Below are 25,840 nucleotides of genomic sequence, written 5' to 3'. Positions count from 1 at the left end.
GCAGGCTCGCAGGATGGGATTTGCCCCACCCAAAGATCGGAGTTCTGGCTTCCAGAATTATCCAAGATGGCTGCTCTGGCTTCGAAATGTGTTGGCAAATGGGGAGCTGCATTCAGGGTGGACCTGGTCAGCTGGAGGTCCTGGAGATGGGATGCAGTTGGTCCGGCAGGGGTCCTGGAGGTCTGATGTGTTTGGTGTAGTTATGGGATCCTGGAGGCCAGGTGCAATCAGTCGGTCTGGGTTCCCGGTGATAGGGCGCAGTCAGTTGGTCTGGGGGTCCTGGTGGCAGGGAGCAGTTAGTTGATGAGAGGGCCCCAGAGGCAGAGAGTGATCGGTCGGGCTGAGGGATCCTGGAGACGGGGCTCAGTCAGTCCGGTCAGGGGTCCTACGGGGCCTGGCTGTTGTCTCAAAATGGCGGCCTGGAATCATTCTTGTTTGAATGTCAGGCCTCTTGGGCTCGTTCCCTAAGTATCTTTGGTCTTCTATTTTCTGTGTCTTTTCTACTCTATGGGATATTTCCTCAAGTCTTTGGTTTTTCTTCCTCTATTATTATGTCTTCATCTTTCCTGTCATATTTTTACTTCTTAAGTGCTCTTTGTTTTCTTTGGATGTATTCTTATTAGTTAGCTTTCTGTTTTTGTTATATGGTTTCATTATTTTTCTGATCTCTGATTTTATTAAATATATATATATATATTTCTTCCACTTATTTATTGGTGCGTTATAGTTGTACACAGTGGAGAGATGTGTTGTTACATATTCACACATGCACACAATGTAGTGGTGTTGTTTGATGTTGTTTGACCAATACCACTCCTTAGCACCCCCCACCCCCCACCCCACCAGCCCTTTCCTCTACTCAATTCCCTTTGATTTTTTAGGAGATCCACCCCAATTTTATTTTCCTTTTTCCTCTCTAGCTTCCAAATATAAGAGAAAACATACAACTCTTGACCTTCTGAGTTTGACTTATTTTGCTTAACATGATGGTCTCTAGTTCCATCCATTTACCAGCAAATGCCATCATTTCATTCTTCTTTATGGTTGGAGAAAAAACTCCATTGTATATACACACCACGTCTTCTGTACCCTTTCATCCATGATGGACGCCTAGGCTGGTTCCATAGTTTGGCTATTGTGAATTGTGCTGCTGTAAACATGGGTGTGTGTGTCACTGTTGTTTGATGACTTTGATTCTTAGGATAAATACCTGGGAGTGGTATAGCTGGGTCATATGGTGGTTCCACAACTAGACTTTTGAGGCAACTCCAAACTGATTTCCATAGGGGTTGTAGTAATTTATAGTCCCACCAACAGTGTAAAAGTGTTCTTTTTTCTCCATATCCTTGTAGCATTTATTACTATTTGTACTCTTGATGCCTACAATTCTGACTGGTGTGAGATGAAATCTAAGTGTAGTTTTGATTTGCATTTTCCTGATTGCTAATGATATTGAACATTGTTTCATATATTTGTTGACCATTTGTATTTCTTCTTGTGGGATGCATCTATTTAGTTCATTTGCCCATTTATTAATTGGGTTATTTGTGGGTTTTTTTTTTTTTTTTTTTTTTTTTTTTTTTTTTTTTTTTTTTTTTGTGGTGCTGGGGATCGAACCCAGGGCCCTGTGCCTGCAAGGCAAGCACTTTACCTACTGAGCTATATCCCCAGCCCTATTTGATTTTTTGACATAAAGTTTTTTGATTTTTTTAAAAAAATATATTCTAGATGTTACTCCTCTGTCAGAAGAGTAGCCAGCAAAGATTCTCTCTTCACATTTCTAATTGTTTCCTTTGCTGTGTAGAAGGCTTTTAGTTTGAGCTATCCCATCTATTAGCCGTTGACATTATTTCCTGAGCTTCAGGGATCTTATTGAGAAAGCCATTGCCTGTGCCTAAAAGCAGGAGTGTCGACCCTACGTTTTCTCCTAGGAATTTCTTAGTTTCTGACTAATTCTGAGGTCTTTGATCCATTCTGAGTTGATTTTTATGCAGGGTGAGAGACAAGGGTCTACTTTCATCTTCTACCTAAGGATAACCAGCCATCCGAGCACCACTTGTTAAAGGCTGTCTTTTCTCCAGTGTATGTTTTTGGCACCCTTGTCAAGGATCAGATGACCGTGGACGTGTGTTTTTTTCTCTGTGTCTTCTGTTCCGTTCCACTGGTCGGTGCATCTGTTTTTATGTGAGTGCCATGCAGTTTTGTTACTATAGCTCTGTAGTATAATCTGAAGTCAGATATCGTGATGCTTCCAGCTTTGCTTTGGCTATTCTGGTCTTTTATTCTTCCAAATGAATTTTAGGGCTGCTCCTTCTAGTTCTGTGAAGAGTGTCATTGGTATTTTGATGGGGAGTGTATTGAATGAAATTGAGAGTAAAAAAAAAAAAAAAATGACCAGTGTAACAAAAAATGGTCCTTTGAAAAGATAAACAGGTTGGTAAGCCCTTAGCCAAACTAACCATAAGAAAAAAGAAAGAAAACCAGTCTCTATTTTTCTGTAAGTATCCTTTTTCTCCATTCGCTTTCCTTTTTATTTTTGTGTGAGATGTTTTTCTCCTGTGTCTGGTGACCTTGACTGTATTCAAGACAATGTTCTAAAAAGTTGATCAGAAACCCCGCGCGGTGGCTTTGCCGCAGGAAAATGAAAAGATCCGCCGCTGGCTGTTAGGGACCATGGACTGTGGGCTTCTTCTGTTGGTTTTAGGTGCATTGTCCCCGCCCCCTCCATCCCCTGAGGTCATGGGGCAGTGACGGTGTCAGTGTAAATGAGGGTAGACCTGGCCGCCACTGTTCGAGACACAAGGAAGGGGCACTGGAGGGTCTTCCCTTTCAGGGGAAGTTCCATAGGCGCCCCTTGTTCTCAGTGTGTTCCCCACTTCAGCCAGCCTCCGGCCCAGGGGCTCAGTTTCCCTCTGGTTCTGAGAGGGGACAGATGGACGCAAGTGGTGGGGGCACGAGGTTGAGGGAGTAATCCTATGGGAGGGGCCCACAGTGCTGACCCCCACATGCTTTCTTTTCCAAGAAGCAATTTACCTGCAGCCCTGCCTGGCTTACTTGGATGGGCTATGTCACATTCCTCAAGCAACAAACCTGTTATCTGCAGGAGAAATGCAGGCCCAAGATAATGTCCGTAAGAGGAACCCAAGTCACCGTGAAGGGGGGGACTTTTGTCCCTTTTGACCCTTTTCATGGACCAGCTCCCGAAACCCAGGGAGATAAGGATCATTCCTCCTAACCACAAAATCTGTAAGAATGTGTGGTTAAGAATCCAATTAGGACTGGTCAGGATGGCCCAAAGTGACCTAGAGTTGTCGTGGCAGTAGACTTGAAAGTCTGATGTTATCTTACTGTCAGTCAAGGGTAAAGAGGCGGACCTGGGTGGGACTCTCTGGAACCTTCTCTGGGATCCCAGTAAAACAGGAGTGCAGAGGGACATGCTGTCCCTGTCCTTTCTGAGAGGACTGACTCTTTCCCTTGGGAGGGTCCCGTTCCCTTTTCCTACCCCTTAATGAACTCACGCCTGTTCCTCTGAGTGACATGTCTGAAGCCTTTCTGACTTGATCACAAGAACTGGGGTGTGAAGGGGGTCTTCATGCCACCTCAGTTCCTGGATGGCCCCCGCCCTGTAACGGTTCAACCTCTGCAGAGACTAAAGCTGCTTATTTAGGAGGGGAGAGTCACCTGCTGTCCAGGGAAGAGGGACTCACTCTATGTCTCTGCCTCACATCTGGCTTGTAATCCGTTAGGTTCCAAGTGTTTTCTGGTTCAGTGAGTGACCACTCAGCGGTTCCCTCTCCTGCCCGTGGGTTCTGTGGACCTTGTTTTGTGCCCCACACAGCCTCCTCCCCTGTTCCCTCATCCTTGTGGGGTTTCTTTGTGATGTTTTTACCGTCTTTCAGCTGGTTTCTGGGAGGACACCAAAGCCAAGATCTGTGGTCGAGGGCTGGGGTTGTGGCTCGGTGGTACAGGGTTGGCTGGGTTCCATCCAGCACCACACAAAATAAAGAAATAAAATAAAGGTATTGTGTCCATCCACAACTGAAAACATTTAAAAGGAATCTGCGTTTGACTAGAAGTCGTCTGTCCTTTTCAAAGGACCTCAATCACGTAGAAAAGGAAGCCTCATCCCGTCTTCCAACCTCTTTCTCTGTGTCAGTTAACTCTGCCCAGTTTACCTTTCTGGTTGTGTAATTGAGATTAAATATTTTGATTTCTTGATAGGGCTTTGTGTCTAATTCACAGGCGGGCAGTGTGTTCAGTGTTGTTCAGCATCGCCACTGTCTGCTTCCGTGTTTCCTTCACCCCACAACGACACCTGTTGCCCCTGAGCTGTCATTTGCTAACTCAGCATTTCTACGCCCTGGGAACCATAAAAATACTCTCATTCTCTATGGATTTGCCTCCTCTGGGCATTTCGCCTTGATGGCATGCTAGGTGGCCCTTTGAGCCTGCTTCCTTCCCTTCGCATGACGTTGTCGAGGGTGGTCCGTGCGCTGGGTGTGTCAGGACGTCTTGCTTTGTTAGAGCAGAAGGCTGCGTTAGTTAGCTCCAGTGCGATCTTTTGGTAACCAGGGCCGTATGACCGCTTAACAAATATTCATGTGTGTGCCTCTGCAACACAAAAGAATGTGAGGCCACTTTTGCTTTAGTTAAAGATCTCAGACATTACAGAGAGATGGCAAGGTGGCTTTTCCTCACCCTGGACTTGTTCCTCTCCCTCCCTGGAGGCCACTGGCTTGAAAAATTCAGTGTGTCTCCAACAGTAACTTTCTAGATGTCGTCAGGGGGCTATATCACATCTATCTCTCTGTCTATATTTTTAAGGCCTAATCACTATTATGTGTCATGGAATGTTCTGTAACTTGCTTTTTTTTTTTTCCTTTTGAAATCATCAGGGAAGATATGTTGATCTTTTCAAAGAGCAGCAGCTGTAGCTGCCACAAATCATGCCTTGAAGGCTCCGGAATTCAACAGATTCTGCAAGACTCCAGATAGGATGTAGCCTTACGTAATATCAACTAGTGGGTGTCGAGGAGACTATACAGGCAAATGAATCGTGAGGCTGAAAGGTGTAAGTAGACTGCTCCAGGTCGCAGGGCTCACAAGCCATCGGCCTAGAATTCGAACTTTGCATTTTCTCATATGTGGGTCACATGACCCGTATCAATCCAGCATCCTCTCCATGCCTCTGTGTTTACAGGAAGTACATTTGTAGAAAGAAACATCTTGCCTTAGGCCTACCATAAATTTAGAAAAAAAGAACTAATTTGCCACATATAAAGCTATCATGCCAATATTTTTACTCTGAAATTAATATTTAAAATAAAAGATCTAAACATTTTTCCTGCCTCTTTAACCAGAACCTGTAATTCATCTCTGGTTGTTGAGAGATGATTACTTTTCACAGGTCAAGTGCCAAAGACATGATAGAATTAGAAAAGTCACCCTTTTCCAGACGACATTGTAGTAATTGATTGCAGCACAAATAATCAACAGATGATAAAACTGTTAGTAAAAGGTATTAGGGACTGTTTTTTTTGGAACTGGATAAATTTCCTATGCTAAAATCTCATTCTGCCCAACCCCAATATCATTTCAAATTCAAAGGGGAGACTGATCTTTATAACAGAGCTCTCCTGTGCTATTGATTAACAGAATAGCCACACCCCACCACCCCTGGCTGGACCCACAAGACCACGTGCTGTCTGCTGTGTTGTGAATGTGAAGGATGTAGTTTCGCCTGCCATGTGTTCTGCTGTTTCTTTTTTTCTTTTTTTTTTCTTTTTGCTGTGCTGGGGATTGAACCCAGGGCCTTGTGCTTTCAAGGCAAGCACTCTACCGACTGAGCTATCTCCCCAGCCCTTGCTGTTTATTTAATAATTTATTCTTTCAGGAATTTTTATTTGCACACATGCTGACTGGACATTGGCCCAGCTGACCGGGGGTTTTATGGTCTAGGGTGAGCTCTGTGTCAGCACCCTACAGGAGATGTAGCAGCTGTCTGTGCGAATATGAACGTGGACTACCAATCTCAGGCCTCAGAACAGCCTCCTCCATAGCTTGATGGTGGCTTGTCACTTGCAGAACTCATGCTGAAATCTGATTGCTATTGTGGGGGACTGGATCAGCCACCTGGAGGGCAGGGTTGTAAGGCGGGCCTCCCCCCACCCCTTTTATCCTTTCTGCATGTGCCTGCTTGCCGGTTTCTTCCTGCCGTGAGTTGAAGCAGCTGGAGGCCCCAGCTGACTCCATGCTGTTGGACTTTCCAGTCTCTAAAATTCTGAGCCAAAATAAGCTTCTATCTTTCATGAAATACCAAGTCTCCACTGTTCTGTTTAGTGACAGGAAATGGGTAAGGCAGTGTCCTAAAAGGGTTGAGACCTTGCTTGATACTGGAAGATCTAGCAGGAGCTAAGCAGGTAGCGAGACAGCGAAGGCACTCCGGGAAGACGGGACGGTAGTGGGTCCAAGAGCACGTGGCCATACGTGGTCAGTGGTCCCACTGCGGGTGGGATGCGGAGCTTTCAGTAGAATCCTGGGTCTGAGGTGGGCAAAGACAAGACAGGGCAAGTCACAGAGGCAGGAGCAACCCTGCAGTGGGCTTCCACCTCCCCGACTGCTGTTCACACAGCTCGGCACAGAGTGGTTTGTGTCTTGCAGATCCTACGACTCAGACAGCAGCGTGGACGTTGTTAGAGAAGGACACAGGATCTGGGGCTCGTTTATACCCTCAGAGCCAGATGCAGTTCGTAACTCAGAACAGGGGCTCAACTCCGAGACCAGAGGCAATGATTGACAAACCAGGCAGTGAATCACTCTGGAGATGCTAAACACTCTTCTTGAAATTATTGATGGGACAGTTTTATAACCACTTGCCTTTTTAAACAAACAACCTTATGTTGTGGGACCTATCCATGCTAATACGTGCAGATCAATTTCATTCTCTGCTGCGACTCATCTTATCCCATTTTCTTTTCATATATTTTTTCCTGCTGGCGGTTTTTAGCAGGGTATCCTGTGACGTTCCATTACACGTATACGTCATGTAATGCTCAAATCAGGCTAAGCGTGTGTGTCGTTTCTTATGATGAGAACATTCAAACTCCCTTCTTGGTGCTTTTTGAAGTGTGCAGTGTTGTCATTGCCTGTGGCCTGTTTCCTGTGGGGCAGCACCCCAGAACTTCTTGTTCCTGCCTGACTCTTAGTTCCCATGGGTCGACTTCTGCCCATCTCTCCCTCGCCCCTCCTGGCCCCAGCATCTGAAAACTGTTGCTCTACTCTCAGTTTCCATGAGACCAGTTTTTAAATTTCCACATGAGTAAGACCCTGAGGTACTGGTCTTTCTGTGCCCGGCTTATTATAATGACCCGGTTCCTGGTTCCACCGTGTTATCACAGTGATCTGTCTTTGGGTCCCGTACTTAGGTGTTGTGATATTTCATGAAATTCTCTTTACAGGGAAGAAAGGGGTGGCCATAGGATAAAACCCGTCTGGAGGGACTTCTAGTCCAGATCCTTCTCCTCAGAGGAGGAGCATGGAACACAGGGGCGTCCGTGACTTGTCTGCAGATGTCCCTCTGATCAGCGCGCAGTCTGTGCTGAACTGGCTGCCATCAGCATAGCAGGTTTGCAGGTGTTCACTCAGGGATCCTTGAAAGACAGACACTCAATTTATGGAGCTACCGACTTGTCCCAGTGCTGTGTTTTCACAGACAACACTGTAGAGAAGCATCCGTGAGGGTAAGTCATCTCACTAGGCCACAAATAGGCCCTCCTGACAATTATGCAGAAACGCATGCCTAGAAAATGACCCTGAGTGTCGTAGGCAGCATTGCTGCTTTTAGAAAAATCTCCTTGTCTGTGGCAGGCTGTCCCAGGCCAAGAACCAGGCGCTTCTTCCCAGAAGGCTTTGTAAGCTGGTGTTTGCTCCATAAAGTCTACCTCCATTCTTTAAAAGCATCTGTCATAGCTGATCAAATGAGCACCCTTCTTGATATGATGTTTCAGGCAAGACCTCAGTTGTATAAACAGGGTTTTCAGTGAGGCCCTGGCAGGCAGGAAGACAGATTCCTATTAAAGCTTTGCAAATAAATGTACTGCTGTGAAAAGTAAAATATATTCCAACTTGACAGGTAGAGTCAATAAAAAATGTTGAAGTCTTAGGGATCAGGCAGGGAGACTAAGATGTCATTTACAAATATTTTCTTTTGATTTATAAAAGCAAAGTTGATACATTATTATGATTTATAAAAGTTAAAAACAGGGGCTGGGGATATAGCTCAGTTCGTAGAGTGCTTGCCCATCAAGTGCAAGGCCCTGGGTTCAATCCCCAGCACCACACACAAAAAAAAAAAAAAAAAAAAAAAAAAAAAAGTTAAAAACAAAGGGAACAACAACAAAGGACTTCTTTATGTGTCCAGAAAATTAAACATTAAAATAACCCCAACAATGTTACAAAAACTCCCCACCAAAATTCCCTTGCCTCTCCTCACTTAATCTAGTCCTATGCAATTGACCCTCCTCGTCCATGGGGTCCTGGGCCAGTGGTCTCCAGAGCCATCTGCATCTGTCTGGAGTGCTGGACATCCTCACGCAGTCCTCTGGGGTGGCCTCCACGCTCTCTACACGATGCCCTCACAGACCTGCATCCAAAGGTCCTCCACAGAGCCCTTCCCTGTGGGGATCTGGGCTGTCACTCTTCAGGGGAGAGGAAACATTCTGGCCCGGAGCTGATTGCTGATTCCAGGAAAGTCTCAAAGTAAAAGAAGCCAAGGAAAACATCTCCAGGTGATACAAAACTTAAAATGGGCGTGGCTTATTTATTACTGATAATTTTCAAAAGGCAAAAGGCCTGAGAGTCAGAACAAGAATAATGCACTAGATGAGAAAATTTGACTGTTTCTGTGGCATGCAAAGAAACCAGTGATGTCACTCCAAAAAGGTTGTAGAAAAATGAGCTGTAAACATGACCATGGAGTCTATTTTAAAAGGACTCACAAACACTGTGTCTAGATTCTAGGAATGAATGAACGCAGAGGAAAAATCTTGGCATAACATGTCTGATTACTCAGAGACACCACGTGTCACAAATATACCAAGCATTTGGAAAGAATAGGAAGTAGCGAGAGTCGGTACCACTGGCAAGGCCCTGAACATCTATGTATTAAAAAATAAAAGTAGGCAATGGACCCCCAGATGAAAAAGCACCATCCTGAGCCGTGCTAGACCTGAATTAAAGAAGCTGGCATGTGTGACTGATAACCTGAACCACGGTGTCTGACACTAGGAGACAGCGCCGGGAGGGACATTGTCAGGACAGCGGGGGAATGCGTCCAGGTCTGGGTGTGATTGGATTCCCCCTCGCTGGCAGAGATGAACAGTCACGACAATGTCAAAGCGTGGCATCTATAGGGTGCTGTTGGGGTGAGGCTCGGTCTCAGCGTTCGGACGTCCCAGCAAGTGCTGTCCCCAGGGAGCCACCTCAAGAAGTCCTAATGTTCCCATCCGTGGAACCGACATCATTTACTCACAAGAGCTTTGAGATCCTCTCCAACGTCACATCTCTGTCTGATGAGAAAGGCACAGTGACATCTCGAGGCAATGTAATCTAGGGCCCAAAGTGGTTTGCAGTTAAGTTTCAATACTAATTTCTGGTATGATTGTTGATCTCTTGTTGAACACTGTTTTGACAAATGGCAAAATGTCTAAAAAAGTGCCGTGATTCCCAGTCACCTGAAGGAGGCCACACTAACCAGAGGTTCAGATGTCTTGGACTGACAGGGTGCAGATGGCCTTAGGAAGTGGAGACAAGGACGAACTCCTGGTAAGAACTGTCAGAGAGATGGATTTGCAGCACGAAATGTGTTCTGGAATTTGTTCATTTCAACTACGGTAGATGAGCAATAGACTATGCATGCCATCGTGGCCCAGGCCACGGTCCAAGGAGAGTGGAGGGAGAAATACATCAAATGTGACATAACACAAGGAAATAGAAATTGCGAGTGAAGGACCAGAGCCTAGAAGTCAGACATGGGACCTCCTGTGTGACTCGTAGAAGTTCCGGAAGAACAGGAGACCTGCTGGGAGAGATGCCAGAGGGCCACCCAGCCGCAGGTGCTACCACTGCCCTGCCAGCCCCTTGTCTCGTGAGTGCAGGAAACCCAGTGCTGTGTGAGGGGGAGCCCCCGAGAGAGAGACGGGCTGCTCTGAAGAAGGACACCAAGCCCAAATACCCTGCAAAGGTGGAGCAGTGCTGAGGGTTCTCGAGGCCTGCAGGAGGTGCGTCCCAGCTGCAGGAGGGACCTGGACACCGGTCTCGATCAGCCTGGAGGTGGAACCCTCTCACTCCACCTCCATGCTGCCCTCCGTCCCAGCGGTGGTCAACAGAGGTGCCTGTTGCTGGGCAGAGCAGGCCTTGGGAGCCGCCCTTGCCCATGAGGAACGGGGAGGAGGTAAATCCTGGTGGCAGCCTCCACCTGGATGCCCACAGGAAGCACTGGGGAGCTGTTAGAACTAGGAGATGCCACATCCAAGGTCAATTAGGAGAAGCCCTCCTGTGGGAAGCTCCCAGGTGAACTTATTCTGCCAATGTCCAGAACTACTTCTGTAAATGAAAAGACTTAATAGTATCAAAGTGGAGAATTTTAAACCATTTTGGAGAAATCCAAGCATTATGGAAGGGAGTATGTGAGAACTGGATACTCACATTGAGACTGTTGTTTTTGGACTGCAGAAATGTAGAAAAGGAAGGGGACGCAGGTGGCCATGCAATTGTGATGCAGTATTGGCTTAATGATGACCATTCTGAACAGGAGGTAATGGGGTTGAAAAGCTTTCCAGAACCTCTACGTGAATGAGGTAGGGCAGGCGAGCTGCCCTGAATTAGCGCAGCAGGAGAATTGAACTAGTTCCGTCAGTCGTTCTAATACATTGGACGAGGCCAACGTTTCCTAGCGGGGAAAAGACAGTTTGGATTTTTGCACTGTTGTTCTACAATCGACGGGAGGGGTGTTAAGATCCCAGGCCCTGATGGTGCGTGTTCCGTTCCTCCCTGTAATCCCGTCCGTGTATGCTTCACGTATTTTAAAGCCCTGTTGTTGGGCACATTTATGTTTATGGTTTTTGTGGCTTTCTCATGGACTGACTCTTTTGTATTTGTTATGTTTCTTTGTATCTATAATATTGTCTACATCTGTACCGTGCATTAGTAATGCTGTTCCGGACTTCTTAGGTTTACTGTTTGCATGGTATAATTTTTCCATCTATGTACTTTCAACCTACCTGGGTCTTTATTTTTATAGCATGTCTTCTGGAGACAAGAGAAGGTAATTCTTGCGCACTTTTATTCATTTTGACAATTGGCATATTTGGTCCCTTAGCACTTCAATAATCACTGACATAGTTGTGTTTGTTTTATTTAATTTGTATTTGTTTTATTTAATTTGTATTTATTTAATGCAGTACTGGGACTAAACCCAGGGGTGCTCTCCTACTGAGCTACATTCCATCCTTTTTATGTTGAGACAGGGTCTTGCTAAATTTCTTAGTTTGGCCTTGAACTTGCTATCCTCCTGCCTCAGCCTCCCAAGTCACTGGAATTATAGGCTTGTACCACCACACCAGGTGCTGTGACTGTGTAAAGGTTTGCCATTTGATTATTAGTTTTCTATTTGTCCCTGGTTGTTTTTCTCTATTTTACATTTTTTTTTTGTTTTCTCTTGGATGATTTGGCTATATTTCAGAGTCCCCTTTTAGTTTGTGCATTGCCTGGCTCACTGTTCCTCTTGGCACACTTTTGGTGGTTGTTCTGGTGGTTATAATGTAAATTCTTACTATCTCACAGCCTTGTTACTATTGTCACACTTTAGAAGCATGAAGAAGCCCTGCCATCCAGACGTGAGGCTGGCTCCTGCTTCCTGTCCTGGCTGTGCGTTCCATTTACACGCCCCTTCCTCTGCATTACGTGGTATTGTAGTCTTTGCATTAAACAGTCTTATGTGTTTTAAAGGAAGCAGGAGGGAAGGAAAGCTTTCCTCTTTCCCAGGTGCTTTGCACGTCTGATGCCGAGGAGGGTGGCGTTTCCTTCCCCTGGTGAGGGTCCTCGAGCCCCTCACCTTGCTGGTAGAGCAGGTCTCCGCCCTGGTTCTTAGCTTTCCTTACCTGGATTGGCTTTGTTCTGCTTGTTCTTGAAGGGTTTTTCCACAGGGCACAGGATTCTTAGTTGACAGTTATTTTTTTCCTGACAGCACCTTAGACGTGTTTTTTCCCTTCCGCCTTCCTGTCTGCACAGTTTCTGGTGCGATAGGATGATCTGAAGTCCTTTTCCCCGGACTTAATTTGTGGTTTTTTTCTTGCTGCTTTCAAGATTTTCCGTTTGTCCTGCATCTGCAGCCATGTGGTTATGATATCCTAAGCCTGGTTTCCTTGTGTTTCTTCTTCTTTTTTTTTTGTACCAGGGATTGAACTCAGGGCACTTGGCCACTGAGCCACTTCCCCAGCCCTATCTTGTATTTTATTTAGAGACAGGGTCTCACTGAGTTGCTTAGCACCTTGCTGTTGCCAAGGCTGGCTTTGAACTTGCAATCCTCCTGCCTCAACCTCCCTGGCTTCTGGGATTACACACGTGCTGGCTATTTATTCTTATTGATTCTGTGAATGTATATCTTTCTCCAAATTTAGGAAATTTTCAGCTAAAAACACTTTTACTAGTGCTTTGTAGTTCTGTGTAACAGTGGGGATCACCTACAGAACCGTACAAGCATGGAGTGGAGTTTATTCCATGTCAGTGTCCCCAGTGCCTCCTCCTTCCCGTCCCTCTTCCCTCCCGCTGATCCCCTTCCTCTACTGGTCTTCCTTTTGCTTACTTATTTATTTAAATTGGCACCTTATAGACATATGCAAGGTGGAGTTCATGGTGGTCTATTCATAAGGCATGCAGCATGATTTCGTCAGTTTCATTCTGCAGTTCCTTCCCTTCCTGAACATCGGTTATCATTGGAGGGTGGGAACGGAGGGTGTGTGTATGGCTTGTTCTGTGAGCTCTGAGTGTGTTTGTAATAAAGCTAACCTGATATTTCAGAAGGCTGGGAACCACTTCATAACAGAGCATCAAGTGGGAGGTGTAGGCCTAGCCCTGTCCCTAACTAGTGATGTGACATTTTCTGCCTTTATTTTCTTGTCTCAGAAGTGTGTGGTAATGACTGCCCTGCCTACGCGGGCCATAGTGTCACCGTGAATAAAACGAAGGATGCACATGAATATAACTTGAAGAGTTAAAAGACACTGCAATGCAAGTTATTATCCTCCAGAAAATTCTGAAATGTTCTCAATTTATATGGTGCAGGTGGCAAAGTCTCCGGAGGAAGCATCTTCCCTTCCCAACGGTGATGTAGCGGGAGAGGCGGAGAGCGCAGCCGAGGTAAGGGTGGTCGGCTGCTGTCTGGGACCACCTTCTCCCATGCCAGTGTCCTCAGAATGGCTGCTTGGGCCTAATCTCTCTCTGTCTGTGTCTGTTTGTCCATCTATCTATCTGTCTATTTATCTACCTACCTACCTATCATTTATCTATCCATCACATCTGTCCCTCCATCCATCATATCTATCAATCTATCCATCTGTCCATCATATCCATCATCCATCCATCCATCATATCTATCACCCATCCGTCCATCCATCCATGCATCCATCCATCTTTCCATCGTGTCCACCTCTCTGCCCTATTTATCTGTTTATATTGGTCCATCTGTATATCTGTTGTCTTCATAATCCTTAAGTGGGTGAATTGAGACTGCTCTCTCAGGCAGCTTGTTACTATAACATGCACATCAGTCTATTGACTTTGCCCGTGAATCCAGAAAGCAGCGTTGGTGTTTGGAGAGCCCATCAGTAGCAGCTAAGTGAGCTCCTAAGTAGGAGGTCTGTCTGCTTCACTTATGTACCGTGATCTAATAAGAAGACCGCAGTGGGGTGCTCTGGATCTTCCTTAGGTGCTTACTTAAGATTAGTGATTCACTGGGCTTCTTCTGTGACCAGGGGACAGAGAGGGCTCAAGAAAGTGGAGAAAGCGAGGCACAAAGAGAGGGCGAAGAAGACGCGGGCGAGCCCCCCGAGCCCCAGGAGAAGGTGAGGCTTGCTTTCTTTGTGGGTCCTTCTTTGTCCTTTTCTTACGGGGCTCCTACCGGGTGCAGGAGCTGTGCTGTACTCTGAGCACACAGAGGCTAGTGTGCAGCTGAGCACTGAGGGTGTAGCTGGGAGGAAGCAGCCCATTTTCATTCAAGTGGAGGCCGCTGGGGACCAGGTGTGGAGTGGCTGAGGGAGGACGGGGCTGTGGTGTTGTGCTGTTGGGGTGGGTTAGGTTTCCATCCTTGGCCAAATCAGCATCCTTAGCCCCTGGTCTGGAGTAACGCCCTCCTCCCAGGATACCCCTTCTCAAGAGCCAAGCGGGTGGTGTGTATTTGTGGGGTACCCAGAGGAACTTGAGGATAAAGGGGGCCTTGGGAGGAAACTGCAACACAATTCAGTCCAGGCGAGGGGACAGCAGGTCCCAGCAAGTCCAAGGCCCAGGTCTCCTTGTCATGGCTGACGGATGGGAGTGGGCGGGGGAGGGAAACTGGTCCTGTCAGCTCAGAGCAGAGGTGGGCTGCCAGATGGGGCACTGATTCAAGAAATTCAGGACCTGTGGCTCGGTGGCCTTGGCTGTAGAGGAGCCTGGTGGGGCTGGGGCAGGGTGCAGGCCTCGGGCTGAGCTCCTGCAGAATTCAGTGGGGCGTCATGAGAGCTTTCTAAAACGCGGGCAGTGTGATAGCGTGTCCATGTTTGGGTCTGGCTTTTATCAAGGCAAAGTCATTTTACTGCAAAGGTAACATTATTCTGAGATTTATTCTTTTCCAGCCCAGAGGCCCTACCTGAAAGCCCTGGTGGGCTCCCAAGCCGAGGCTGGACCCGGCTAAGGGAGCTCCTGCCACCCTGCTGGCCCTCGGCACCCAGCTGCCCTCTCAGGCCCCCCTCCCCGCCTGCTCCTGACACTCACCACCATTGACACCTGGCCTCTGTTCTGGCCACCCGCCACCAGCAGCCTGTTCCCTGGCCAGGTTCCCAGCAAAAATAGCTGCCGTGGAAAGAAGGTCCTGAGACGTCCCCCTCCTGAGCTCCCTGCGGCCTTCTCAGAACTAGGAGGTGTCGTTCCTGTTGTGTGCTTCCCCACAGTAATGGTGCACAGTGTCCCCAGCTCTTATGAGGTTGGCTTAATTCCAGGGGATTACGAGTCTCTTTAAACCAATGCTGTTGTCCGCATAGTTATTTGCCCACCATGAGGTCCGTTCAAGCACTGACCACAGAGGGTTTGTAAGATCGGCTGAGTCCTGATAGTCTGGAATTTCGTGAGCTAAGGCTGGTAACTGGTTATCCTTAAGTTTTAGATTATGTGTCCCGCCTCATCCTCAGGGGTCAGAGCAGGAGTAGCATCACATGCACGCATTCATTCAACAGTCTTTGGGGGGCATTGGTATGGAACCCAGGCCTCGTGCCTGCTGGGCAGGACTTACCCGGGAGCTGCAGGCCAGCCCCCACTCCATATGCAGTTATGAGCTGCACAGATGGCGGCTGCCCGGGCTCAGCAAAGAGCTCCGGGGCGGGAGGGGCGTGAGACAGCAGAGCCCCGCCCCCACCAGCGTCTGCACCCAGCTCCCTCCACCTTGCGAGGCCACTTCAGTCGGTCCTGTGAGCAGGTCCTTTCTCTGTTCACATGATCTTCAAGAAATAAAGGTCAATTCAAATACTGGCCAAGTGCCAGGCCCTCTAGTTGCTGCTAGTTTACCTGTCACGACTGAGACTAGGAGTGATCCCTCTAGGACCTGACTGCCCTCCGGCCAGTTCTGAGGGTGACCCCACTTTCGATAGTCTCTGCTGGTGCGGTGAGCCTGACGGAGTCTTTGGGGACCCCGCACTCGCTTCCCTCAGATCAGATTAAACCAGAGTTTCAATCTGAGCCTATGAAGATAAGAAGAAAATCAATGTGCTTTGAGAGCCAAGGGGTTAATGGCAGATGTCCTGTATTCCTGTATCCAGCCGCTTAACTCATCCTGACGGAGCTAAATCTTGGTTCCAGATGGTGGCTGGGTGCTGGAGATCCAAAATATGAACAGGACATAGGTCATGACCCCGAGGGGCTTGCAGACCAATCAGGGAGACAAATGAGTAAGTGGTGTTTGTGGGAGCAGATAAGAGGGTCCCCTGACTCCATCTGGGGCTGGAAAGCCTGCCCTGCAGATGTAATTGTGAGCATGTCCTGTAAAGGTGGCCCAGGAGAGAAAATTGCTGGTGATTCAATATGGCTGAAATGGAGAGTGGGGAGGGGTGAAGTGGAAGGGGAGGCTCAAGGGGGAGGCTGGAGGGACAAGGCTGGAGGGGGAGACTGAAAAGGGGAGGCTGGAGGGTTAAACTGGAGGGATGAGGCTGGAGAGGGAGGCAGGGACAGAGGACTTTTCTGGGGTGTCTAGACCCTCCTGTGATGCATGGTTCCAAACATGAGGGCAGCGTGGGAGGCTTGCTGTCAGTTAGGACCAACTCTGTGGCCACAGTGTGGAGAACAGGTGGAGATGAGGGTGGAGGATCCCCCAGGGGCTCCTGTCAGCAGGCAGGTGAGCACAGAGGGCAGTCCTGGCAGGAGGGATGAGAGGCCAGCAGGGGTGGGTGGCATCAGGGGCCGCAAGCCACGCCTCACCCTGAGGGCAACGCCGGATGTTGCAACAGGCGCTGGACTCTATTCCTGGACGTGACTTTTGCACTGACCCTTGGCACGTGGCCAGTGGTGTTTAACTGGAGACTCCTCTGGAGATCCCCAGTGCTGAGAAATCCTCCTGGTCTGACTTGGGTTTGGCCTGCTGTGTCAGGCACTCGCGTTCTGTGCCTCTCGGAGATCTGAAGGTCTTGTTCTGGAACCGGCCCCAGACCCAAGGCTGGCCCAGCGGACGTGCCAGTGTGCCGGATCCCCGAAGTTGCCCTCCGTGACTTTGCTTTTCTGTTACTGACCTTGAGAGGCTGCCTGGTACAGGAGGAGGGACGCGAAGTCAGTAGTCACTAAGCCCCTGGCAGGGGCCCCGATTGTGCCACTTACTTGTCCTGTGACCTTTGGCAAATGACCCAACTCTGTGGCCTCAGTATCCTCATCTGTCCAGGGAAGGTCTGGTGAGGTGGGCCTGACCAAGTCTTTGGTGACCCCACCCTCTCCTCCCTGGCAAGTTTCTTAGCCAGAGTCAGTGTTTAAATACTAACTGGTTAAGAAATGCTATCATTTTGTCCTGCTAGAGAAAAAGCTTTTGTCTGCTTTTATTATCAGTTCACAAACCAAAAGCACCCTTGTAAGGAAAAAGGCAGAAAAGACATATTTTTGCTGAGATTTTTAAGTCACTTGCACGTACGACCTGAATTTACCAGCTAGCTCCGGAGCTCCTGGGTGTTCCTCTGTAGAAGTTCTGTAGAGACAGAACCGCACACATTACTAGGCGGCATCACTATTTAATTGTGTTTTGTCAGGAGTTCGATTAATGGAAAAAATATTTTTAAGCTCGTCATGTTCGAGAATGTGAATGTGATACGTAAAGTCGGTCGAGATCTCCCAGCGTCCGTGGCTTTGCCACTTACATACTCCAAGCATCAATGACTGTGCTGCTCATTCTGAGGGGCTTCTATTTAAATGCAGTTCACCTAATTTTCAGATTCCACTTAGAACTTACTTGCGCTTGTCTTTTTTCCTTAACTTTGATTGATGGACCTAAGGAAGAGGAGGAAGCCACCGCAACTGAAGAGGTCCGTCCTCATCTTCAACAGTTGTGTGTGCTCGGCTGGATGCAAACATTTCTAGGTGACACTGTCCCAGCTGCAGCCACCGTCCCCTTGCTCTTCCTAAATAAGGGAGACGGTGTGCCCCGCAGGCAGAGGAGCCCCTGGTGACCTCCGAGGAGGAAGTAGGTTGGAGGAAAATTCATGTCAGGGAGGTGGGCAGAGAAACAGGATGTGCCTGTGGGCCTCGCTGGCACATGGCACATGAGAAGGCCGCAAGTCAGGCGGGCTGGGCCAGCACAGGGCGTGGGTGGACAGTGGCTCTGCTCTTGCCCTTTCCCGCCTGTGACGGCTCGCGGCGCGCACAGCTCGCACAGTGCCGGCGGTGGTGTCGATGGCCTCCCGTTCATCCCGACGAGGAGGGAGGGCTTCCTGCCCCCTGGTGTGGGGATGGACACGTAACACCTGGCCCTGGACCCTGTGGTGGACAGCAGGCTGTTAGCCACATGCCCGCACACCCTGGAGGAGAGGACGCCCGGCAGCGCAGGGCCGCCCTTGGGAGCAGCACAGAGGAGCAGGGCCCTGGGAGTCAGCCACTGCAGCGTCAGAGCGCAGGTGCCCACAGGAGGTCGGTGGTGTGTTTGAATAATGCCCGCGGGCAGGACACCTAATCTGCAGCCGCAGAGCGTATGCGCGCGTGTGTGCGCGAGCGTGTTGGGGACTAGTGCCGAGCCATTTGAGCTGACTGTTTCCACCCGATGTCAAGGGGCCATGATGCTGGGTCTTGATTTTAGTGCTTATGCTGCAGGTCTCTGAGTCACCTTGATCCGCAGGTTTAAATAGCCACTTATGATCAAGTGTCTGGACATTGTGTCACTTGGAATCCTAATGTCATGCTTGGGTGTGGCATTAGGACACTGCTTGGGGAGCAACTAAAATAGAAGAGAATACAGTTTCACAAAGATAGAAGATTAAGAATTGTATAAAATCAGGAGAAAAGGGCTGGGGAGATAGCTCAGTTGGTAGAGTGCTTGCCTTGCAAGCACAAGGCCCTGGGTTCAATCCTCGGCACCGCAAAAAAAAAAAAAATTCAGGAGAAAGTCTGAAAAATCAGCAGTACTGAGGATATAGCTGTCAAGTGCAATAAAAACATTAAAAGAAAAATGATAAAGCCATATTTGAACACTATTAAGGGCAAGCTTTATAAGGAGGTCTGCCCGCTGTGACGTGTGGTTTCACGTTCTTGTTTGTGGAGGGGAGCCACAACCGATATCTCAGGCACAGGGGAGAAGTTCCCGGTCCGTTTGGAGCTGAGGTTTTTGTCCGATTGAGGAATTTGAGTGGAAACGTCAAAACCAGGGAGGCCTTAAACATGGACTTTAACTTGAAGTATATACATTGTATATGTGTATTTACTTCCAGTTGTTTAGATATTAGAATGAGGACTTTGTTCTTTAAGTAAGAATGGCAAGATTAACATGACCTGTTGTTTTCCTAACATGATCATACTCATTTGTCTCTCTGAGAATTGCAGTTTTGGTTTCTGTAAAATAGAGCAGAAACTTAAAGATGTGTGCAAATCCACTTAAGTGCACAAAGATCTTATGAATACTTTCTGCCACTCCGAGCTTTTTTAGCACTTAAAAGGACAACATTTTAAGGTGATTTACATGTATTGGGTCTTCCCAAAGTATTCCATTCAGTTCACATAATAAAAAAGACCTTTCCCTGATTATATTTAATTGCCTTCCATGCTATTGTTGAAATCATTTAATTGTGATAAGACTATAAATTGCACACACAGATGTGGGAACAGATGACCAATTTGGGTAAATGCAGATTTGGTTGATGTTGTTGCTTACCCTACTAGTATGAATGCTTAGTGTCCTCTGCTCGTATCTTATTTTAAAGAATACAAACCACAGCAGAGGTTCTCAAAGTGGGGACCCCAGATCAGCAGCAGCACCTTTAGAAATACAGTGGTCTACTTTGACCATGGTTTCACTCTCATTAGTTTCAATTACCCATTGTCAACTTTTGTCCAAAAATACGACCTGGAAAAGTCCAGAAGCAAACAATTCACAAGTTTTAAATTGTATGTATTCTGAGTGATGTGATAAAATCTTGGGTGAGCTGGCTTGTGAATCGTGTTTGTCTGGTGTATCCACGTGGTATATCTTACCTCCCTGTTAGTCACTTAGTAGCCGTCTTGGTCATCATCAGCTGTTAAGGTCCTGCAGGGCTTGTGTTCAAGTGAGCCTTATTTTACTTTATATTGGCCCCAAAGCACAAGAGTCATGAGGTTAGCAATTTGGATATGCCAAAGAGCAATCATAAAGTGTTTAAGTGAAAAGGCAAAAATTCTTGACTTAATAAGGAAAGAAAAAAAATGTATGCCTAGGTTACTAAGCTCTACTGGAGGAACGAATCTTCTGTGACTTGTGAACAAGGAAAAAAAATTAATCTAGCTCTACAGTCACTCCTCAAGCTGCAGAAGTTACAGCCACAGTGAATGAGGAGCTAAGAGGGAAAGGCATGGAATTCGTATGTGCACATGAACAGGAAAACGGCGAACGTGGGCGTGGCTGCCACCTGAGGTCATACACACCCACCAGCGTCTTGAAGCATTTGCCTGCAGATTAGAGGGGATCACTGTGCACATTTTCAGGCCCTGGCCAGACCTACTGGATGAGGACCTAGGATGGAAGTAGTGTGTGTCCTAGCAAGCCCCCTAGGTGATCTTGATGCCTGATCAAGTCTGAGAGCACTGGCTAAGATTGTGTGTCTTACATAGCTTGGTGTGTGGTCAAGGTGAAGTCAATTGCTAGAGTTTCTGCTGTTCAAAGTCCATTTAGCTTCAAAGACTATAACATTTATTTTACATTTGAAGTTTGTGGTTGGTTAAGAAAAAAAAAAGTCCAATTCTTTATTAACTCTCAAATTCAGTTTTCCATGGAAATCCTCTCTTCCCATCCGGTGTTGCTTTGCCGAAACCTCCCAAGTGATCTCTTTCCTTTCTGAGAGATTTTGTTCCACACCCTACTTGGCCCTGGGGGAGGAGCATCATGGTGATCTCCGCTTCCAGGGCTGCCAGGCCAGCCCGCTGTTTATGTTTCCGGCAGATGTGGAGGGGATACACCTGTTAAAATTCTTCCTCAGCTACCTGCTGTTTTTTTTTTTTTTTGGTACCGGAGATTGAACTCAGGGGCACTCAACCACTGAGCCACATCCCCAGCCCTACTTTGAATGTCATTTAGAGACAGGGTCTCACTGAGTTGCTTAGTGCCTCACTTTTGCTGAGGCTGGCTTTGAACTCTTAATCCTCCTGCCTCAGCCTCCCAAGCTGCTGGGATGACAGGCGTGTGCCACCACACTTGGCTGCCTGCTTGTTGAACCTGCAGTTTGTGACCTGGGATTTGGGATGTGAAAGTTTAGACACTAATGTCACTGGGACATAACCTTATTGATGTTTGGATGAACCAGTTTAGGGAATTGCCTCCTGAGGTTGGAAGCGACGTGCTCAGATTCTTCCTTCTCTTACACCTTTTCTGGGTATTTCCCAAGTCTCAGTCTTTCATTTTAATCAAGCCTTTCATTTTAATCAAGAGTTTTAAGGATATTATTCTTGGGCATTTAAGGATTAATCACTTTGAAGAGCTAATCAGAGAACTACATTAAATCAGAAACTCAAGGGTAGGGAGAATGACTTACCAAAGTCTTGGGTGGTGTCCAGGTGGTCCAGAGCAGGTCACCAGCATTAGAGACAGTCCCAAACGGCAGACGAAATCTCTAAGGAGACGTCTGTTGGTTTTTGAAATTACAAAACAATTCACAGTCTTTATAGAAAATTTAGGAAATACAGATAAAGGGAAGGAATAAAAAAAAAAACTTACAATGCCATTATCTAGAAATAACCACTAGCTACCCAAACACTCACACACACACACACACGCGCACGCACACACACACTTGCACACATATATAACTATCAAATCTTGGTCATTTGTAACCCACTTTTTCAATATCTGTATTTTGCATAGGCAGTAAAATAAATTTGATTAATTATTATTGTTAATGAATCAAAGATAACCCTATTTTTGAACCTAAAGATTAGTTCTAACTTATTCTACACCATTTTTTATTATTTATATCTTCCCAATGATTATTTCTTTTGTATCCCTCTTGCTAGGGAAGTGTCTGTTTTTGAAATCCTATTTTTTAATATCTAAAAAAAAGCCAAAAATCATCCCATTAACTTGGAAGTACTTCTAGTTCATATGTGTAGGCTGCTGGGTTGAAGAAATTAGCATGTTGCAACAAAATATAGCCAGTTCTTTCTGACAAAATTCTTTTTCCTGAAGTTCTCATATTTTGTTCTTTCAACTGTATCCCTTATGAATTTTAAAGGAATTTGGTGAGACTGATGTGCTAATATAAGCGAAGACTCCATGTGCTTAAGAAAAATCTTAATACCCATTAGAGCAACATACTTTTCTGCAGCACCTTTCCAAATTACGGAGTCTATGTTGAGAAGAAGAATATCTCGGTGTGATTTTATGTGTGAAGTGTGTGGTGGTTGTGTGTGCATGTGGTTAGTGTGTGCACGTGTGTGTGGTTTATGTGTGCATGTGTGTGTGTGGGCTGTGTGTATGTGAGTGTGTGGGTCTCACGTGTCAATGGGAAGCCTGTGCCTCCAGTTTAAGATTTTGCCTGATTTTTCTCATTGCGTCTTTGGCCCTCAAGCTTTGCAATAATAACATGATTCTTGTTAAACTAAGACGGCCGGAGAGACGGAGGAGGGAGCGGAAGGGGAAGCAGAGGAAGAGGAGGCCGTCGAGGGAGAAGAGGAGCCTGGGGACGGAGGAGAAGATTCTTAGGCCTCTTCACGCTCCGTTCTTCGACTTTCCCAGGTACCTGCAGGATCCTGGAGCGAAACACGGGCTTCTGCCCGAGTGCGTCTCAGGGGTGACGGGTGACAGAGCAGCGTGAGCCCCCGTTCAAAGCCATCTATCTCTGCCAAGGCCCGCTCTGCAGCTGCGAGGCTGCGGCTGTGCCCTGCCGGCTCTGGGGCTCAAGGGTGGGATTGGCAGGAGGACACACCCTCTGAGCAGGGGGCTGTGTGCACACGCCTCCTCTTCCTCCGTGTGACCGCATGCCAGGTGCGGGAGGCGGCACGGAGGCCCTGTCGCTGACGCCTCTGCTGCCCACCACACCCCATGATGCTGGTGGTAAATTAAACCTTAAAAAGTCACAAAGCTGGTTGTCGATTCACAAACAATAAATACCGCTGCGAGCCACATAGTCTTAAGTGCTCCATGTGGCATTTCCCCGTATTCGATGTTAGTGCTCACCCGGGAGCTTGGTGGAGGCCGGCGTGCCACTAGGGGCCTTGGGCAAGCTTGTGCTGCCTCCTACCTTTAAACCTCCATTGACCAAAAAAAAAAAAAAAGACAAAAAACAGAAAACTGCACAGCTCTTAATAGGTGGGGAACGTGGTGCAGGAATGTTGGTAAGATGACGAAGGTGTCTCGTAGAGGGATGGAGGAGGGGGGGATGAGCCTTAGCTATGTGGGCAGCGAAGATGGGACAGAACCACGACACCCTAAAGATCGCAGGGCCAGGAAGGCATCTGGGGTCCCACGGGCACTACCTGAAGGAGGTGTTGTTATCAATATCACTGCCTCCGGGCTGAACTCGAGGCTGCAGTTTATTTAGGGTGGTTTCACTCTGATGTTGTCAAGGTCTTTAAATGAATCAAAATAGTGATTTTTTTAGTTTCCTCCCTGTGGTAATCATGCCTGTGTTGAACAGTCTGAGACAGATGTTTGGACTCTTGCTTCAGAGCAGCTGGGGAGGACGTGCCGGACGAGCCCGCAAGCACACAGCCGGCGCTGGGCCAGGGCTGTGCTGATGCACTGGGGCAGGCCTGGGGCTTCACCGGCTGGAGCGGCACTTCTGCGCTCTGTGAATACCGACCGGCAGCGCCAGCGCTCTGTGTGCCCGAGACCAGTGTGCACAGGGGACCCTCGTCCTCACTTGCCTGCAAGTCAGAAGTTAGTTTACAAAACCATATTTTTAGGACATCTGGGAGCTGGTGAGAGACGCTGTCACACTCGGGTATTGGGCCACCAAAATTTACCATCCCCTTCGATTACACCGCGAATCTGGTCTGGGGCTTGGTTTCCCGCTGACTTCCTCCATGTAGGGATACGCAGGCCTCCGTCAAGGACAGCAGATTGTCCTTTTGGTAGTGATTCCATTTCTAAGGAATGACTCAGGACCATTTTTGAAAAGTGAAGTGAGATGCCCCTGAGAGGGTGGGAAGTGAAAGTCGTCCTTACACCGGGCTCATGAGCACCGTGAAATCACCGAGTTGGCTCTGCTTGGGAAGTTCTTTAGAAATCCTGCATTTTTACTGTGACAGTTATAAAAAATATTGAATGAGAAATGGCACAGCTGAGAGAATCCTCAGTGCAGACAGATGGCTTTATAGGCCAATTAAATAAAAAGCAACCACAGCTGCGTCTAGCACATTCTGCCTGTTCCTCTGATGGCTTCTAGTTGGAATCTGGTCCACAGCATTTTTTCATCCCAGGCAGATCCAATTGTCTTTCTTGAAAGGCGACGCGGCAATGCCGCCAAGATTCTGCAAACCATTGGGCTTCAGGAAAGACACGTGTCCTAACTCACAGATAGCCCAGGTATCATATGGTGTCTACACATGATTTTTTCCTGGTATAGGAGATTGACTTCAGGGGCTCTCTACCATGGAGGGACATCCCCAGCCCTTCCTTACTTTTTTTGATTTTGAGACAGGGTCTTGCCAAGTTGCGAAGGTTGGCCTTGAACTTGTGATCTTTGTTCTCAGCCTCCTGAGTAGCTGGGATTACAGGTGCATGGCACTGTGCCCAGCCAGGTAGTTTATATTTTGTTTGAAGAGTTGATTTTCAGATAAGCATAGCAATAAGAGCAAGCTCTAAATTCAGTCTCTCTGTTTTTCCTGAACACCTGGGGAAACTAACCAGAGACCTTGACTTGCATATGGTGTGAGGTAGGGAGTCCCTCAGAGAAAGGATAGAAGCCTGGGCTTGGTTTTCCATAGGAACTTATTTCCTCTCCTTGCGCTGGGGAACAGACGCTCAGTGGTGGTTTATGGGACGGAGGCAGTACTTTCCTTACTCTATTTTGTTTAATGAAGGTTGTGGTAAACACTCTCCGTCTCCTTAATGCTCTTCTCCCTGATAATCCCCCTTTCTTTTAGAAGACCCACACCGAAAAGCAACATTTCAAGTGTCTCCCCACAAACCCAGTGAAGTATTTTGGCCCGAAGCTAGCACACCTGTCTCAGGATGCCCGGGGTTCACCGAGGACTTGTACTTCTGACATGGTTGATATACATGAATATCTACTTAATCAAATCAATATGAAATTAAATGTGAAGTTGATGTATGCATACCTTCATGTACCTGATGTTCTTGGTCTTGGCTTAATTTTTTCTGCTTTGCATGAATAGACCTTCTTATTAATATCCTGAAAAAAGTGATTTTAAGGACTAGAACTAACTTCTCTTTGTGTTCTAGCAGAAGTACTTCTTTGTACATGCCTTATGCTACTGTCTTAATTAGCTTTGAAGATGAAGGGCTTCCCAGAGAACCATGATAAATAAAGACTGATAGCAAACCTCTCAGCCTGTGGTTCCTTTATTTGCAGTCCGCCTGTGGACACCTGAATTCAACGTGTCTGTTACTGAGCCTGAATCCTGTCTGCACTGGGATGGAGGTTTTGTGGCACTGATTACTGGGTCTGTGTTTTCAAATTGCTCTGATTATTTTGTTACGTCATATCTTGGGTAGTACAAATTGCTGTGCACATTGTCTTGGAAGCTTATATAACTGTACCATTGACATGTGTGGGGACTGTAGGGACCAAGATGTGCTGTGTCTGCGCTGCAGCGAGCAGCTGCTTCTGTTTCTCCTGCGGTCCGCTGATTGTGCCCTGGCCTCTCCAGGGGAGTCTGCCCTGCAGTTTTGCCTTTCACGGCCAGGTGTGCTCCACAATGGCCG

General features: G+C 47.3%; 1 protein-coding gene across 5 annotated transcripts in view; it reads left to right on the top strand.

Moving 5' to 3' along the window:
• SH3BGR (SH3 domain binding glutamate rich protein) overlaps window positions 1–25,462 on the top strand; it is a 57,010-nt gene extending 31,548 nt beyond the window's left edge. For 2 of the 5 annotated variants that reach the window (XM_079155878.1, XM_079155875.1), the window contains 5 exons: window positions 13,342–13,416; window positions 14,031–14,120; window positions 17,760–17,804; window positions 22,556–22,687; window positions 25,039–25,462. In XM_079155878.1, the coding sequence (XP_079012004.1) occupies window positions 13,342–13,416; window positions 14,031–14,120; window positions 17,760–17,804; window positions 22,556–22,654 (309 nt within the window). In that variant the 3' untranslated portion in view covers window positions 22,655–22,687; window positions 25,039–25,462. Of the gene's footprint in view, window positions 1–13,341; window positions 13,417–14,030; window positions 14,121–17,713; window positions 17,805–22,555; window positions 22,688–25,038 lie in introns of those variants that run through there. The other 3 variants (XM_079155876.1, XM_079155877.1, XM_079155879.1) reach the window with 3 other exon arrangements.
• Window positions 25,463–25,840: the final 378 nt, after the last annotated feature.

Source organism: Sciurus vulgaris (genome assembly GCF_902686455.1).
Source record: "Sciurus vulgaris genome assembly, chromosome: 10".
Lineage (NCBI taxonomy): Eukaryota > Metazoa > Chordata > Mammalia > Rodentia > Sciuridae > Sciurus > Sciurus vulgaris.
Note: the sequence above shows the minus strand (reverse complement) of the source record. Positions and strands in the feature narration are given on the sequence as shown.